General features: G+C 44.8%; 1 protein-coding gene across 1 annotated transcript in view; it reads right to left on the minus strand.

The window, feature by feature from the left end:
- The window catches only part of TMEM106C (transmembrane protein 106C), a 25253-nt gene extending 18051 nt beyond the window's left edge, over positions 1-7202 (minus strand). Inside the window, exons 1-3 of the mRNA XM_015422207.1 lie at positions 7168-7202; positions 3551-3774; positions 395-458 (exon numbers count right to left, since the gene is read on the minus strand). Of these exons, the coding sequence (XP_015277693.1) occupies positions 395-458; positions 3551-3774; positions 7168-7202 (323 nt within the window). The remainder of the gene's footprint in view (positions 1-394; positions 459-3550; positions 3775-7167) is intronic.
- Positions 7203-17025: the final 9823 nt, after the last annotated feature.

Raw genomic sequence — 17025 nt, forward strand, 5'->3', positions numbered from 1 at the left:
CCTGCCGCTCCGCCGGCCTGGAGTGGGTGTTTGGGGGGGGGAAAGCCGGTGGACGGAGCCTACCGGCTCCGTTCGCCGCTGGGCTGAATGGGCTCCTTACCTGCCGCTCCGCCGGCCTGGAGTGGGTGTTTGGGGGGGGGAAAGCCGGTGGACGGAGCCTACCGGCTCCGTTCGCCGCTGGGCTGAATGGGCTCCTTACTGTTTGTCGGGAACAATGGCCGCTCAGAAGACGCTGGCTGCATGACTGGCTCCCTCCCCTCCCAGCCACCCAGCCAATGGCAGGTAGCATCTTCTGAGTGGCATTTTTTCCGTCCAAACACTAAGGGGGCGCATTTTAGAATTTTGGCACCGACTACTCGATTATAATAAGGAGAGATGGTTCTTTTGTACTTACGTCCTCCGAGGCTTTAACCTCTGGTCATGATAGGGTATTAGAGCCACCAGTTCATTAACTTGCTCTAAGGAGAGAGAAAAAACAGAAGCTGCCAGTATCAGATGCTTTCAATGTTGCAGGTCAATTTTATTATTTTTAGGAGCCTGTGCAGTATAGTGGTTAGAGTGTTAAAACAGAATCCCTTCTCTGCTATGGAAACTTGCTGGGTGACCTCGGGCCAGCCCCACACTCACAGCCTAACCTACTTCATGGGGCTGTTGTGATGACTGAAGGGAGGAGAGGAAAATGAAGAAAACCGCTTTGCGTCCCCATTTCAGAGAAAGGCCGAGTATAAACGAAATTATAAAATAAAATAAATTGGATGCTCTCAGTGCTGTTGCGAGAATCACCAGTTTACAGCGATGCAGTGATATTTTGTCTAAAAGAACTTGAGAACACAGAAATACAAGTCTCCATACAACCAATCCCCAATAATTTACAGCAAATCCCAGTAAGGTATCCCTGTGATGTAGGTCTGAACAAATGAATAATCAGAGGGCTTTTTTATCTTGTCCACCATGTAAAGTTTACTTGACCCCAATCCAAACTAAAGGAGGGTATAGTATAGCTACTGGTCTTGGGAAACAGTAACATTAAGTGATCTGGATGGTTCGATGTCCAGCTTACTAGACTTTCAGTTTAAGCAAAACTGATGGGAAAAGAGGGGAAAGGACATGAACTCTGCTGAGATGGGACCAGAATCCAGACTCCAACCCATCAATCTACCCTCTAAGCCACAGGATTGGCAATTCAGAGGGGCAGAGGATGACTCTCTCTCACTACAAACAATGTAAACTCTGCAGGACGCTACCTGTGGAGTGACCAGTTATAAGCAAGTTCTCACGGGACCATAACATTTACAGAATTCTATAAGGTAACAGCACATAGCTCCGGGGAAGGACAGAGGAAACTTAACGTGGATAAACTGAAGAAGGAAACCAGAATGGCTGAAGCCAGTTAAGAGGCACATAGCCCAGAATTCCATGGTCTGGTTCTCTAGATAGATTTCGGTTGTTGGAATCAACAGCCAACTTTAGGGGGTGCAACAAGCAAGATCACCCCGACTGCCTGTCAGCATGTCAGCAGGGAGAATGAGGGTGGTGATGTTGGAGGTGGCAGCACAAGCAGCACCAGTGGCAGTGAGGTGGGGCTGAGAGAGCGGCCCAGACAGGAAGCGAGCATGAATGGTGGGAGGGTGAGAAGCCTCCTTCTCGGGTTGCCACCAGACACTCACCGCATCGCCCACCAGCAGGCAAGGTGAGGAGCCAGGTGGGCACCTCCTGTGGCCCTGGCCAGGTATACACGGCTGTGCTCTGGCACGCCAATGAGCCCACACACTTCCATGGCCAGGCCGGCCACCATGCACCTCGCCTCTCCTGGCCCTGGGAAGGAGCCGAGGGTAGAGGTCAGGCTGCCCCTGGCACTGCACCATGGGAAGGGGCACTGGGGCTGCCTGGGGAGGGAAGCCCCCTGAGAAAAACTTAGCCCCCCCCCGAGCAAAAAGTTGCTAGCTATGGGGCTGTTTCCTATTGTATGAGACTTTGGTTGCTTCCATATGGAGATTTTGCTTTCTGTCCCCCCCCCCCCCCCCCCAAAACTGGGAGCCTGAAACTGCAGTGGTGCTGTGGGGATTTTTTTTTGTCTTGCACATGATATTGCGCTTCAGTTGTCCACATTGCAAGTATTTCTTGCTTCAAGGCATGTTTTACTAAATTTACTTTGATACAATCTTTTAGGAAGGCAGCACTTGAAGGGGGTTGGGACCTGTGGGGATGGGAAAGTGCAAATCCCTGCACCTGCCCCCCCATCCAGCACCATTTCCCCTCGTCCCCCATGCTTCAAAAAATTGGTAGCAGGTATACTGCTATAGCATTATTATGCTATAGCAATATGCCTATAGTGCAATGCTGCTATAGCAATAAACCCACTACCAATTTTTAAGAAAAAATACTCTAGTGATGAAAGGGGGAAATGTGACACCTGGAATTTCCCCTCTTCCTTCCACGCACTCAGTGTGGAGCTGCTAGTGCTTTTGAAAATTTAACTACGTTTACAGTGGCAATAGGTACATAACTGTGGAGGAGGGTGGAAGATACAGATCACATGTTATATAGTAGAATTGGAGACTGTGACGACCCCTTATCTGGGGAGGCCTGTTTTCACTTTAAAGTGTTCTTTTTATTTTGTTCAACTGGGTAGGTTAGGCTGCCACCAGGAAATTTTAGGCTTTCCAAACCTTTATACTTTCTTTTGGCTATCACTGGATAGATAAGTCGAGTTTTTAAGTCTCATGAGGGTCTATGTGTTTCCTGAGAAATTATTTCTTTCAGAGCTGGCAGACTTAAATAAAAAAAGATTTATTGAAACAGTTCATAAACAAAAGTGTAGAACAATGTAACCAGTAATGTGAATAATTTTAACAATTTCGTTGTGTCTCACAAGATCTGCTCCCTTTCTGACAGGGATTTTTCAAGTAACTTTGTAACTCATTACTCAGGGTCATATATGGTTCCTATTTCACTCCAGTCTGTCACTCAGACTTTCATTTAACTTTTTGACTTTACTTTCTACTTTTCTTCATACACAGAACTTAACTCTTGTATCACACACAAGACTGTCTCTCTCCAGACCTCAGAACGAACTAACTTAACAACTGTCTTTATCAACTGTCCAACCTCTGTCAACCTCTGACATACCCATTCATCCACTCAGAAACACTTTCTAAACCCCTCCTCCTCTCTGTCAATCACCAATCACACCACACTTGTCTCTTCAAGCACTCTAGTCCATCACACAGCCATGCAACCAAACTTTTAAAGAGACACACACACATACAAAACAAGGAATCATTACAGAGACGCTTTTCCCAGCTAAATAATACCACCTCACTTTGCTTTAAACACTAGTGTGTGGGAAGAGACAAGTAGCTGTAGAGTTTAAAAAACACAGCACCATAGCCCTGATCCAGATATTTTCCCTCCCCCCATGTACCCCCCAATTCACATTACTGACTTCTAGTAACATGTATAGCCTGGATCTTAACTCACTCTCTCTCACATACACACACCCCTCCACTAAGATGAAGAGGACAGACAAACGCTACACAGATTGCTTTACCTGTGGGGATGTAGCCACTGCCCTGGCAAGTGGGGCAGGTGATGCTGTCTCGCCCAGTGAATTCCACATAAGGGAATTTGGCAATGTCTTCCTCCCGATCCCTGCTGTCCAGAAAATCATTCTCATCTTCTGCCAGGCACTTAGGTGAGAGGGAACTAGACTGCAGAGACTGCCAAGACCCCATAAAAACAGCTAGGAGAAAGAGGACCTCACATATCCTGCAACTGTAGAAGAAGCAACACAAGAATTAACCCAAAAGTAAGAACCTGCACCCCAGTTGATTCCTGCTCCACTTCAGAAGACATAAACCAAACAAAAACAGAGAACCACGGAAACATCTATGCCAAATAAAATTAAACGGTGACAAACTAACTAATGATACATTTTATAAATTATAAATATATATTAATGAACCAGTGCAATACATATTTCATATATCACATGAAAAATATAATTGAGTTTCATAGAAAAATACAATCTCTGTTTTTATATTATAAGTTTAGGAAAATTCACCAGAAGGTGTTAAGTCCTTATTTGGAAAGTACCTATCTCAAGCTAAAAAAAGTTTAAAAGTCCTGCACTAGGAGAAAGAATTCTGAGGACTGTACAAATCGGCACCATTTATCTTAATTTATTTTGGCTCTGAAAGTCCTGGAGGGGGGAAGGACCAAGTTGCTAGTCACCAAAACTCAGTTACTAGCTACTGGAAATCTTGTTCAACTGCCCCTCAAAAGTCAGTGATTTTAGTTGGTGTTGCCCATAAGCTTGCAAACTTTTATTTTTTAGCCATAAGGGTTAGAAAGAAGATTCTCTCCCTCCCAGCATATGAAGCTAAGGAAGCTGAAGCTGAAGTCCCACCCACTCCACTTTCTGATCCTCAGCTGCATATGCCTGGCATTGTCTGTCTCCCTTGCCAACTCAACCAAACACAGATATATAAGGCAACTTTAAGTTCATGTGTGCCACTTAAAGAATTTCTTAGTCCTCTGCCTCCATTAGTGTCTGCATGCGGAAAACCCGTAAGGCAGCTTTAAATGCCTGTAGGAAGGTTGGTTTACAGCTTCATTTCAGCCTCCTGGTACTTTCCAGTGCACATGTTTTCAGTTTCACATGTTCATGTCTGCCAAAAATCAGCTGTACACAAAACCAGTTGAACTGCTAAAACAGATGAAGAACTACATGTTGGGTAGGACCAGAGAATCACAAACAGCAAAGAGATCTGCCTTTTCCCACCCAGACACAGAGCCAGTGTAGTGAAGTGGCTAAGAGTATCAAACGAGGATCCAGGTGACCCAAGTTTGACTCTCCACTTTGCCACAGAAATTCATGGGGCCAGTCACACACTTTCAGCTTAACCTGCCTCACAGGGTTGTTGTTGCAAGGATAAAAAATATAGGGGAGAATGATTTTATTTATTTATTTATTTATTTATTATCAAATTTATACCCCGCCCTCCCCGCAAAGCGGGCTCAGGGTGGCTTTCATAAAAACATAAATACATTAAAATTACACAAATATTTAACCACACAAATAAAACAATATAAATACAAAGTGTACAAAGGATGATATCATAAGTAGCTTTTGGTCCCCACTGGGAAGGAAACCTTTGTACACACACTCTAAATAAATATAGTTTCCCCCCCCCCCAAGAAGCTCCTCTCTTTGCTCACGCCCGACCCACTTCAGTCCCTTCCTACTTCTCTGAGTACCTCCCCCATCGCATTAAAAAAATTCAGACCAGTGATTCTTCCCTATTAAAATGCCAGCCACTGAAATGGGTGCACACATAACCTCAGTGTGGCATGTCACAAGTCTGCAGTTTACACCAGGGGTCACCAACCCTTTTTGAGCCTGCAGGCACCTTTGGAATTCTAACACAGAGTTGTGGGCACTATCACAACATGGCTGCCACAGGAGGTGGAGCCAATCATAAAATGGCTGCCACAGGAGGACCACAAAATGTCAGGGAGTGAGCTTACACGTGACTCTAATGGCAAAATTCACATTTCAGGCAGAAGTTCCATTTAACAGGACGCCTTTTCATTTGCACAGCCAACCAGAAGCCCTGCAGGGCAAATGCCCCACCTAGTCCCTCCCTCCTACTTTCTAAAAGCACTTGGCAGGCGCCAGAAAAGCTGTCCTCAGATGCCACGGTGCTCACGGGCACCATGTTGGTGATCCCTGGTTTACATCAAGACACACTGACCCTTTTGCAGAACCCTTGTCAGGGAAGGTCAGGCCACATCAGGAACGAGAAACAAGCATTGCTCTCATTGTACTGAGATCTCCAAGCAGAGGTTTATTTCCCTCCCATAGGTACAATTAGTAGCCATTCCTTTTTACATAGCAGAAATTAAAGGGGGTGCACCAGGGTAGGGCATGCCACTGGGGGTGGGGTTAAGTCTGCTACCTGCCAGCCTCAGCCCCATTGCCAAGCATAGTCTTGTCTGCACCAGCTTGCCCCTGAGACTCCACAACAGCTGCATTTCTTGGACATGCTAGAGTTGGAAAAGATATTGGGAGAGCAGGGCAAAATATTGAGAATCAGCTGTTGAAAAATGATTAGGTCACTACTTCCAAACGTCCAATACCTAAAGAACATTTTTTTCTCTGAACTAAAATTCTTTAGTCCTTTGAACTTAAAAAAGTGTTTACACCTTTAAAAGGCCATTTCAAAGTTTAGGAGATAAAGAATCACTCACCCTCAGAAAAGCTCACCCAATGCGTTTCCATAAGAGACATTCTTCTACATACATCTGACTGAAAGCCTTTGCCAGTGACTAAACAAAGAGATGTATCATGCAGTATGCCTGAAAGGCAGGAAATTTCTCTGGAACATGGTCTAGTTATTCCCCGTACCCCCCACCGCAAGAAGAGCACAACAGAACCTTCCAATACACACTTGAGCAGCACAAGTAGACCAAAACAAGGACTCATGCAGAGACACAACAGGCAGACTCTTCTATGGATAGCTGCTTTAATTTAATGTCTGACAACACAACAAGTGTTTGATAGCAAAGGTGATAGAAAGAGTGAAAATATTGGATAAGGCATACCCAGGCACAAATCCCCCACCCAGCAACAAAGCACGCTGCCTGACATTGGGCCAGTCATTCTCTTTCAGCCTAGCCAACCTCACAGAGCTGTTGTGAAGGGGTGGGGCCATGGTTCAGTGTCTGCTTTGCACACAGAAGATCCCAGGCTCAGTCTCCAACACCTCAGACTAAAAGGATCAAACAGTAGGTGACATAAAAGACCTTTGCCTGAGATCCCTGGAAACCACTGCTTGATTCAGAGTCAACAATACAGACCAATGGTCTGACTCAACAGAAGTCACCCACTTTTCAGCAAAAGAACCGTCCCCAACCCTCCGAGAGCCCCCCTCCCCCCGTTAATCGCTCACCTGCAACAACCAAAGCAACCCCATCAAATCAATCCGAGCTCCCCAGTTCTTTTGTAGGAGGTCTGGCGTCGCTATAACAGCGGGGGGCGTCAACAAGAGGAGGCGTTACCCAGACTAAGCCACGCCCCCTCAGATGCACGCCTCCACCTTCATCTGGATAGCGGGTCTTCCGTACTGTGTATGCGAAGTAAGTGTTTACACACCTGGTGCTCACCTAGCGGCTCGCGCCCGGCGATGATATGCGCTCATTTCTCGCGAGTTCTCGCGGCCACATCTACGAGTAAAGTTTTTTAAAAAAATTGTCTCAGACTGTAAACTGGTTTGTTTTTTGCGTCTTTTACGAAAGATACGTGGGGGGGGCGGTTACATATCCCGGAGTAAAAACCCGTGCGGTTGTGCTGTGCCGTGATTGCACAGAAGGTACACAGTATTTGGGTCTGTCACAGAAAGCCAGGCTAAAAAAAAGAAAAACCTGTGCTCTTATAGCAGGTAAGTTCATAAATTGTATAAACTGCCTTGAGTCCCCGGAGAAAAGGCGCGTTTAAAAAGACGTAAAACGATGAGGCACAGCTGAATGCGAACTGGTTTTACTCCGGATTAATGCGTCTGCGTGCTGTCATTGCGTGATGCTCTCTCTTCGGAGAGAGGGGCATGCCTTACTAATGGCGGTGGCACATATTGATCCAGTGTAAAGCGTTGCGTGTGTTATAATTACAGTAACGGCACATACGTATATTCTTGCTGGTTTAGCCCTGATTAATGAATCGGTCTGGTTGAATCAGTTCCTGTATTTTCTCTCGCGAACAGGGGGGAGAATTTCCAGTCAGTTGAAGGAGTGTAACACCGCCTCTGCCTTTTAACTCCTGCCTCACCTTCACTCCCTTCCTGAGTAGGGGAGTCAGCGGAAGGGGATAGTAGAGTGAACTATACCACATGGGGCTATCCCAGTAATTTTAATTAATTACTGTATGGTACTGTGTGGGGTATAGCCAGGAACTCCAAAGATTGTCTGGCAGACTTCAGTGCTAATTCCTTTGGCCAGCAAAACTGGGGGGGGGGGGGGGGGGAGGGTTGAGAGAGCTCTGAGAGCTGTGACTGACCCAAGGTCACCCAGCTGGCTTCATGCAGAGGACTGCAGAATCAAACCCCGTTCTCCAGGTTAGAGTTGGCCTCTCTTAAACTACTGCACCATGCAGGCTTCCAGTTTTGGAACCTTATGTCAAAAATAGCTAGATTCCAGTCCAGTAAGTACTCCTGCCAACCTAGCAGTTCGAAAGCAAGAAATTGCAAGTAGATAAATAGGTACCACTTCGGTGGGAAGGTAACAGCGTTCCGTGCGCCTTGTTGTTTAGTCATGCCGGCCACATGACCACGGAAACGTCTTCGGACAGCGCTGGCTCTTCGGCTTTGAAACGGAGATGAGCACCGCAACCCTAGAGTTGGACTCGACTGGCTTTCGAGCAAGGGAAACCTTTACCTTTACTAGTACCTTAGAGACCAAGATTTTCAGTGCGTAAGATACGAAAAGGGAACTTTGATTCTTGAAAGCTCACACCCCGAAAATCTTGCTGGTCTCCCAGGTGCCACTGGACTCCAACCTAATTATTCTTCTGCAGACCGACACGGCTGCCTTCTGAAAATAGATTTATGTACAAATAAAATCCCAGCGGACAGAAAACTAGCAAAGAACAGGCTGGCAAGCTGGGCTAGTTCCTTTCTTCTTGATGAGCAATTTTTCTATGAATGCTCTTGTTTCCCTGCAGGCTTACTTGTGTGTAAGTGCCACTGCGTTCAATGGGACTTACTCCCATGTGACTGAATATGTATTACAGCTTCGTTTTAGTTTTTTTTAACATGAGCAGTACTGTTTATTTAAACTTTTAAAAAACGTTACCTCACAGTCTCTCAGCCAAAGTTTCTTACACAATATAAAACAGCTTAAAAAGACATCATGTGGGGAGTGTAAACTGCATACTTCCCTATCCAAGCGGTATCTAATTCTAAGCCTGAATAACCTTATCACAAAGTTTTTAAAAGGTATGAATAAATTGGTAATTTGCTGCTCTTCAGTGGTATTCCAAAATCTGCTACCTGAGGTGGCCATTTTCAACAACAACATGCACTGTGCTTCAACTCGGCTTCTTCACATGAGTGGCCCGCACAGCTACCAATAGCCCAAGGGCAGGCCATCTTTTTTGCCCCCAAATGCGGAAGAAAATCAAGATCTGCCTGTAAAGATGTTGGTGTGCCGGCAAACAATATGGGAGTGGTGGGAATCTCTTCTTGGACAGACACACTTGGAGCAAATTGAGGCCCAATGGCAGACAGGGGTTCGCCTTGGACTCAGTTGGTAGCTGCGCAGCAGGGCCGCTTCCAGGTTTGGGGGGAACCCTAAGCAGACAATGCCTGGTGCTCCCATCTGCCCACCGCTACGGCCTCCTTCAGGGTTGCCAGGTCCCCTTGGGCCACTAGCAGGGTGTGGGGGGTATGGTTGCTAGATCTAGGCTGGGAAAGTCCTGGGGATTTGGGGATGGATCCTGGGAAGAACAGGGAACTTAGTGGGGTGCAGTGCCATAGAGTTCACCCTCCAAAGCATCCATTTTCTCCTGGGGAAATTATCTCTGTAATCTGGAGATAAACTGTAATTCTGGAGACTGGCATCCCCTCTACCCCCATACTTGCATAACCTCCACCTGCCCACACATCCTTCTCCTGCTTGCAAGCCCTCCCACCACCTGCGCTCAGTTGTCTGCATACCCTTCCCCTGACAGCACTGGCCAGTGTAAGCGGCTGAGAGTGCTGCTGCTGCTGTTCCTACCAGGCATGCCTGCCACCCATATGCCTTTCCTCAGTTGCTCCAGGGGCATTTAGGAGCACAGTACAGACAGGTGGCAGGAGAGCTCTGTTGGTGAGGGTCAGTGGCAGTGGGCCCCACCAAAGTCTTGGGCCCTGGCAACTGCCCGCCGCCATGTGCAAAGTTGTGCCAGGAAAAAAGGGTACTGTGAGGGGTGAGGCTCAGGCCCGATGGGAGCTTCAAAACAGGAACCAAACAAGATTAAATTAATTGCCCATTGCACCATGCCTGTTTCTCAACAGAAATGGTCTGGTTTGCTGCTTCTCTTGCGAAAGTGCCAAAACAGCTGATAGCACAAAGACTTTTCATTAAGCTCCATCCCTCCACCAGCATCATTCCACATCGATCAATGTCAGTAAAGTGGTATCATGTGAGATTCTGTTAATCATATTTCTTGTAGTCTGTTAACACTGAAAACACCAGAGGGTACATGAGAGGACCTTTTCACTAGCAGATAATCATTAAATACTGTTATATAAGGCAGCAGAATAAATAACAATTCTCCTGCCGCATTTTGACCTAATATTACAAGCATTACAAACATTTAAAAAACTTTCTCTAGATTTATCATCTGCCCAAAATATTACAAATCTTACAAAAATAATACTTTATTTTGCTTTTATGACAAAAGGAACAGTATGTTCAGTTTTATCAACCCCAAAAACACGCAGGTTGACACCAATATGAGCATCCTACAAAACTGAGGAAAAAATATCTGCTATCTTGCAAAATGGCATTGACAGGAAAAATGGCTGTCTCTCCAACTAATATAATAGTGTATTTATTGACCTCAAAAACATATGCTGACACCAAGATAAGCATACTATGTGAATTTAAAAGACTGGAATAACCATATCCACCATCTGGGAAAATGACAGCTATTGGAAAAATGTCCCAAAATTGGAAAGTCTACCCAAGAAAATTTCAGGACACACACAAACAATAACATTCTTTATACCTATATATATTTTTGCAGGGGTCTGTTGTGGATTCAAGAGGCCGCAGTGGCTCAAGTGGTTAAGACGCTGAGATGTAGACTGGAAGGTCGGTAGCTCGGCAGTTCGAGACCCTAGTGCTGTGTGATGGAGTGAGCTCCCGTCTCTGGTCCCAGCTCCTGCCAACCTAGCAGTTTAAAGGCAAGAAATTGCAGGTAGATAAATAGGTACCACTTTGGTGAGAAGGTAACAGTGTTCCGTGCACCTCAGTGTTTATGCCAGCCACATGACCACGGAGAAGTCTTTGGACAGCGCTGGCTCTTCGGCTTGGAAACAGAGATAAGCACACCGCCCCCTAGAATCGGATTCGACTGGCTTTCAAGCAAGGGAAACCTTTACCTTTTTATTGTGGATTCAGGACTACACTGGTCTGCAGTGCAAAATATTCACATCTCAGTCATCCCCCCCCCCCCCGAGAAAGATACTAAAGCTCAAAAAATATGCTGGTAAGGGGAGTGGTTTAAACTTGGTGGATGGGGGCCTGAGGAACAGTCCTGTGAAATATCTCATCCACTTCTGACTCCTTAGCCTGAAACTTAAATTTTAGCCCTGTACAGGTTCCAATGAACATGTGTGCATCTGTTCGTAAGACACAGCCCGTGTGTGTTTATTTTAAAAATAAAACTGGCACCTGGATAAAATATGGTTTTTTAAATTGTTTGTTCAGTGCTACACACATTGAATGGTGTGTGAAAATTGCTGAAAGGACATTGTTCCATTCTACTTAACTACAGTTTAAACGCTGGCTGGGGCAGCACAGACATATAAATGTACAAATGTAAAATCATGAATGTAAATCTTACAAATGTAACATCTTAAATATAAATAGATAAGGAAGCAGATTCTGAGGAGAAACATCTTTCCCTTTCTTATTGTGAGATATATAAAAGACTTTACCTCATGATATATTACCTATTTGTTAAAAGTAGTAGTGAGTATGCAGAATTGGCGAAAATATGTAATACTGGGTATGTAGTAATGACGAAACCAATAATGTAGCTGTATGACAGATAATTTGAAATTTAAAATGTTGAATATTACCGTACCCCAACAGAAGTAAGCATCATTGTACTTTATAGACAGTGTCTTAAAAATTCTAATGAAAGGGGTGTTGGGGAGAAATATTTTCTGTTTTAAAAAATCTGTTATATGTAATTATCTTTGAGATACACAATTATGTTGTATAATACCCTCTGTTTTCCTTTGTACCCCCTTTATATTATCTCTTTGCTTTCTAAAATTATATATATGTACACACACACGTGTAATATACATATATATATACATATATACATACATATATATATATATACATATATATATATATATATATATATATATATATATATCACACATATATACACACACACACAAAGAAAAATATTGTATACTATACACAGACTATATGTAGGTAAATATGGGGTATAAATTAAGTAAGTAAATAAATATAATGTACAGGGCTTCTGGGAAAGAGACTGAAGGTCTGAAACCTTCGTCTCCGAGCTTTGGCATTCCTAAGGCCTGTAAGTTTGGTTGACTTCTCAGTTCACAAGGTTCATTACACTTTCCTCAGACTTTCACAAGATGGCACCAGATGTTATCAAATGGTAGGGGAAAGTTCTGCTTTCAGCTAAATGAGCTAGAGCTGACAGAAACACGAGCCAGTTGCATCCGTTTAAAAGCAGGGTTAGCCTTACACTCCTGTACACTTGAAGAGAAAGTGTGCTTTTGTCATACTGCGTTACTTGTCATTAAGGTCGAAGTTAGCTGCCTGAAAAACATTTGAGTTTGTTGGTTAAGATCAATTGTACAACATTGAACTGAGAAAAGCCATATGACAACTTTATAACAGGCAACTAAAACAGCACAAAACAAGGTGCGAACTTCTCCAAAATGCCAACACAATGTGACCTGTGTCCAGCACCTTATGGAGGCAACAGGATCAGTCCATCATTGATTTAATGGAATGCTTCAGGACAGCACTTTTATAAAGGAAACAGGGCTATAGTCTATGTCACCGTTAATTGTAGGTATTATCTTGCTCTTACTGTATTGTTTTCTATTTTTATAATTTTACATTTTTATGACATATTATGTCTGATACTATTTTTGGCATTGTTTCTAATATTTGTAGTCCTGGTCCTATTGCAGTGTTTATTGGATGTCTTGTGCTGTTTTGATTGCATTATTATACCCTGTGTAAATCACCTTGAGCCTCGGCGAGAAAGATGGGCTATAAATATATTAAACAAATATTTTTATAAGTACAGAGAAAGGGGAGAACAATATCATCTTGTACTGTAAAGTGTCAAACAACCTGGTTATTACTAATAATCAGCTCTTTTTACATTTTATAAAAGTAGTAATCTTGATTGTGTTTGCCCCTGGGGCAATCCTGCAAAGAAGGCCAAAGTTAATCCGATTCCACCAATAAAAGAAGGGAGGCTTCGGGCAGTCCATTCGGCAGAGGTTGAATTAAGCCTTCCCAGTAGGGTTGCCAGCTCTGGGTTGGGAAATTCCTGGAGATTTGGGAATGGAGCCTGGAGAGGGCAGAGTTTGGAGAGGGAAGGGAGCTCTGTGAGATGTGATGCCATAGAGTGTGGACTGCAAAGCAGCCATTTTCTCCAGGGGAACAACTTCCTGGAGTCAGCAGGATCTCTTTATCCAGACACTAAAGATATCAGCCTCAAGGTGGGACCTGGGGATCCCCTGTAATTACAGTTCATCTCCAGACTACAGAGGTCAGTTTCCCTGGAGAAAATGGCTGCTTTGGAGAGTGGACTCTATGGCATTGTGCCCCACTGAGGTTCCTGTCCTCCCCAGGCTCCACCCCAAATCTCCAGGAGTTTCCCAACCTGGATCTGGCAACCCTAACCCCCCCATTCCCCACCGGTGGCCAAGGGGGACATGGTAACCCTACCAGACACACATGTGTACTTGAGCCCAATAAGCTCAGCCATCTATCTTCAAGGACATTTTTCTTGTGTCTGACTGTAACCCTTCCTTTCTTCTCCCCTTCCTTAAGCTAATTGGATTGAGGCATTTTAAATACAGTTTGTGATGTGATGTGAGAGCATCTGGTTGAAAAGGAGACACTGTTAGCAGAACAAGTAATTAGCATGCAGTGAAGCAGAACAAGTTAAAAAAACAAAGTAATTTGTTTGTGAGCTAACAATGCTGGATCGAGAGATCACTAAGCATCCTAGCTACATGGCTGGTGAGAGGAAAAAAGACAGAGCTCAAGCGTGTGAAGAAGCAGGAAGCAAATCTAATTAAATGCATTCTGGGGACAGAACAAATAGGTTAGAGAATTCCTGGAGATTTGGAAGGTGGGGCCTAAGGAAGGCAGGGTTTGGGGAGGGGAGGGACTTCCATGCCATAGAGCCCGCCTTCCAAAGTTGGCATTTTCTCCAGGTCGACTGATCTGTGTTTCCTGGAGATCAGTTGTAACAGTGGGAGGTTTCCAGCCACCACCTGGAGGTTGACAACCCTTGTACACAGCAATTAAAATATGTGTCACTGAGAACAATGACAGTCCTGAGGAAAACAGTCTGCCCCGGCCCTTTGCCTTTCGGCTCTCATCCTGAGATTTTCCCCATCCACTGGGAGATCCCATTAAAATGGCCGTGTTGAGCTGACAACCGACCTTTGCCGTGGACTCATCATTTCAAAGTTCTTTGCATGAATGAAATGTTTCCAATGTGTGCAATTTTTCATTGAATCATACCATATCTGCAGTAAAGATTCATTTCAGTAGTGTGGTTTTCACCGGAATTGAGCACGAGTCCCACGTGTCCTCTCATACATACATGCTGCTCCTGTTCTTAAGGGGACTCCCCTGTCTCCTGGAAGAGGCAATACCATTTATGTTCCATCTCCTCATGTACATCCCATATGCATGTGTGTTAAAATCAATGGGAAAGCCATTGTAATTCATTCATTCATTCATTCATTCATTCATTCATATTTATTTGCCTGCTTTTCTCCAGATAGCTTAGGAGCCACTGCAGGCTGTTTGCCCCTGAGCTCACAAGGCAAATAAGGAATAGGTTTGTCTTCAAGGCATCTCTCCCCCCCCCCCCCTCTCATCTCAGTGCCATCTACAGAAGATATCACAATAAACTGTTTCCCAGCCTTCTGACAGGAGAGGGACATTTCCTGTTCCAGATTAAAACCGGAGTCCCACTTCACTCTTACAACTAAGAAGTTCATTTTTAAAGAGTGTAAATGTAAGAATGATCCACTGTTAGAGGAACTCGCTCCGTGTGTTTCTGCCTAAGCCAGCAAGCCCGGAGCAGAGACTCATGCAGAGATACCACGGACTCCCTTCTCTCAGGGTGTGTGATTCACCTGCAGATCTGCATAAGAAACAAGTGAATGATCCAGTCACGCCAGATGAAGAGATAAGGCAGAATTATCTGCTTTCCGCAGGAGCTTTGGCTGGGCACCTAGAGTTCGCAGGAACCTGTAATTATCTTGCGTATTTAGTCCTCCTGGCACATGGTTTAGGAATTGCTGCAATAAACATTAACACACGTTTCAACTTGACAGCGAGTCCTCGAGGTCAATGAGTTTAGTCTGTTAACGCTGAGAATCTACTGGAAGCCGAGGTGAGACCTGAGTTCCGAGACAAAGCCGGTTGTTTACTCCTGTGCCTGACAGCCGCGGAATCCTCCTCTAAGGGACTGGTTGGCAGGGTGCACTTCATGACCATACGGTAGCCTGTACAGCTTGGCCAGATAATTAATGCTTCCTAATTTCACCCTCCCTCCAGGAATCCACAAATATTATTGGGTAAACAACACAACCACCGCTTGAAATCCAAGGCTAAAGATAGCAAATTATAGAGACAGCTGCCAGGGGAAACCAAGGATCTAGAAATAGAGAAGGCAAAGACTGCCAAATCTTGAGTTGTTGCTTGAGAGGACACGGAATAACTTTTTTAAAAAAAATCAAATTCAGGTAGTTGCTTTCTCTTTTAACCGGGAAAAACATTGTCTCGAGTATAGTCAGTATGTCTGATCAGACTGTTTTTACGCCACTGCTGGTAATACAGGCTGTGTCCTCCTTGCTGTGACAGATCTGTTTTTAGTGTGACTATGGTGTGGTGGGATGGGAGAGGCCCAGGTTCAAATCTTGTCTGACAATTCTGGCTCCACAGAATGGGGAAATTTACCTGTACTGATGACTTACATGTAAGTTGTCCCAAGGTAGCAAAGAACTGCTCCCCCAGGACTCTTTCAGATCAGAAAAAGGTCCCAGGCTTATGCCCCCTCTCCCCAGACACCATGGTCCTGATCCAAATCGGGCTGATGCGTGCCGGGGAATTCAGCACAAAACCTCTGATGCACATCTGGGAGAACTGGAAAAGCTCAGAGCAGACACACGAACAGTGCAGTGTGTAGTTAGGCCCTCAGCCTAACGAACCTCAAAGGGTTGTTGTGAACCATCACACTCCCCTGTAGGAAGGATGGCATTTTCCTAGAACCAGTTCAAATGCTACCACAGTGGTATGGGTGTGGCTTAGCATTGACAGCCTCTAGGTGGCACCTGGGGATGTCCTTCTGCCATTACAATTGATCCCCAGAGGGCCAAGATCAGTTCCCCTGGAGAAAATGGTTGCTTTGGATTCTATGGCATTATATCCACAAACCCCACCCCAGGCTCCACCCCAAAATCTCCAGGTATTTCCCAACCCAAAGCTGGCAACCCTAATGTTGCTGAAAATCACTTGTGTGTAGCTATGGTCCAGAGAGTTGCAGCAGTGTTTAAATTGGCTTCATGGGCTTGTTGGCCAGAAGGCACGGTGGTCAGCCACATCGCTGTCATATGACTCTAGTGCTGGCGGTTCCAAGTTCTAGCCCAGGTATTCACTGTGCAATCTGGCTGAATCAGTTTTAAGAAATGGCTTACATTTCTTCTATGGCATCTACTGGAAGGAAATGCAACCCCAAACCTGAAACCGCAATAGCATTGTCTCTGCAAACACCAGCCTTGTGTCTGACTTGGAATACATTCCGCACTTATAGTTTCAGCAGATGTTGTTATTCAAGACTGCTTCTTTGCATGATTTAAAGCTGTGTCTGCAATGACAAAGGGTAACAGTGGGTTCCATCAGTGACCCCCACAAGTGGGAGGGGAAAAGCCACAAACTTCTCACAAAATACTATGTTTCCCCCCAGGGCAAAAACTACAACATAGAGCAGAGAGGAAGGATTGCAGA

This window comes from Gekko japonicus, unplaced genomic scaffold (assembly GCF_001447785.1).
Source record: "Gekko japonicus isolate JY-2015 unplaced genomic scaffold, Gekko_japonicus_V1.1 scaffold459, whole genome shotgun sequence".
Taxonomy (NCBI): Eukaryota; Metazoa; Chordata; class Lepidosauria; order Squamata; family Gekkonidae; genus Gekko; species Gekko japonicus.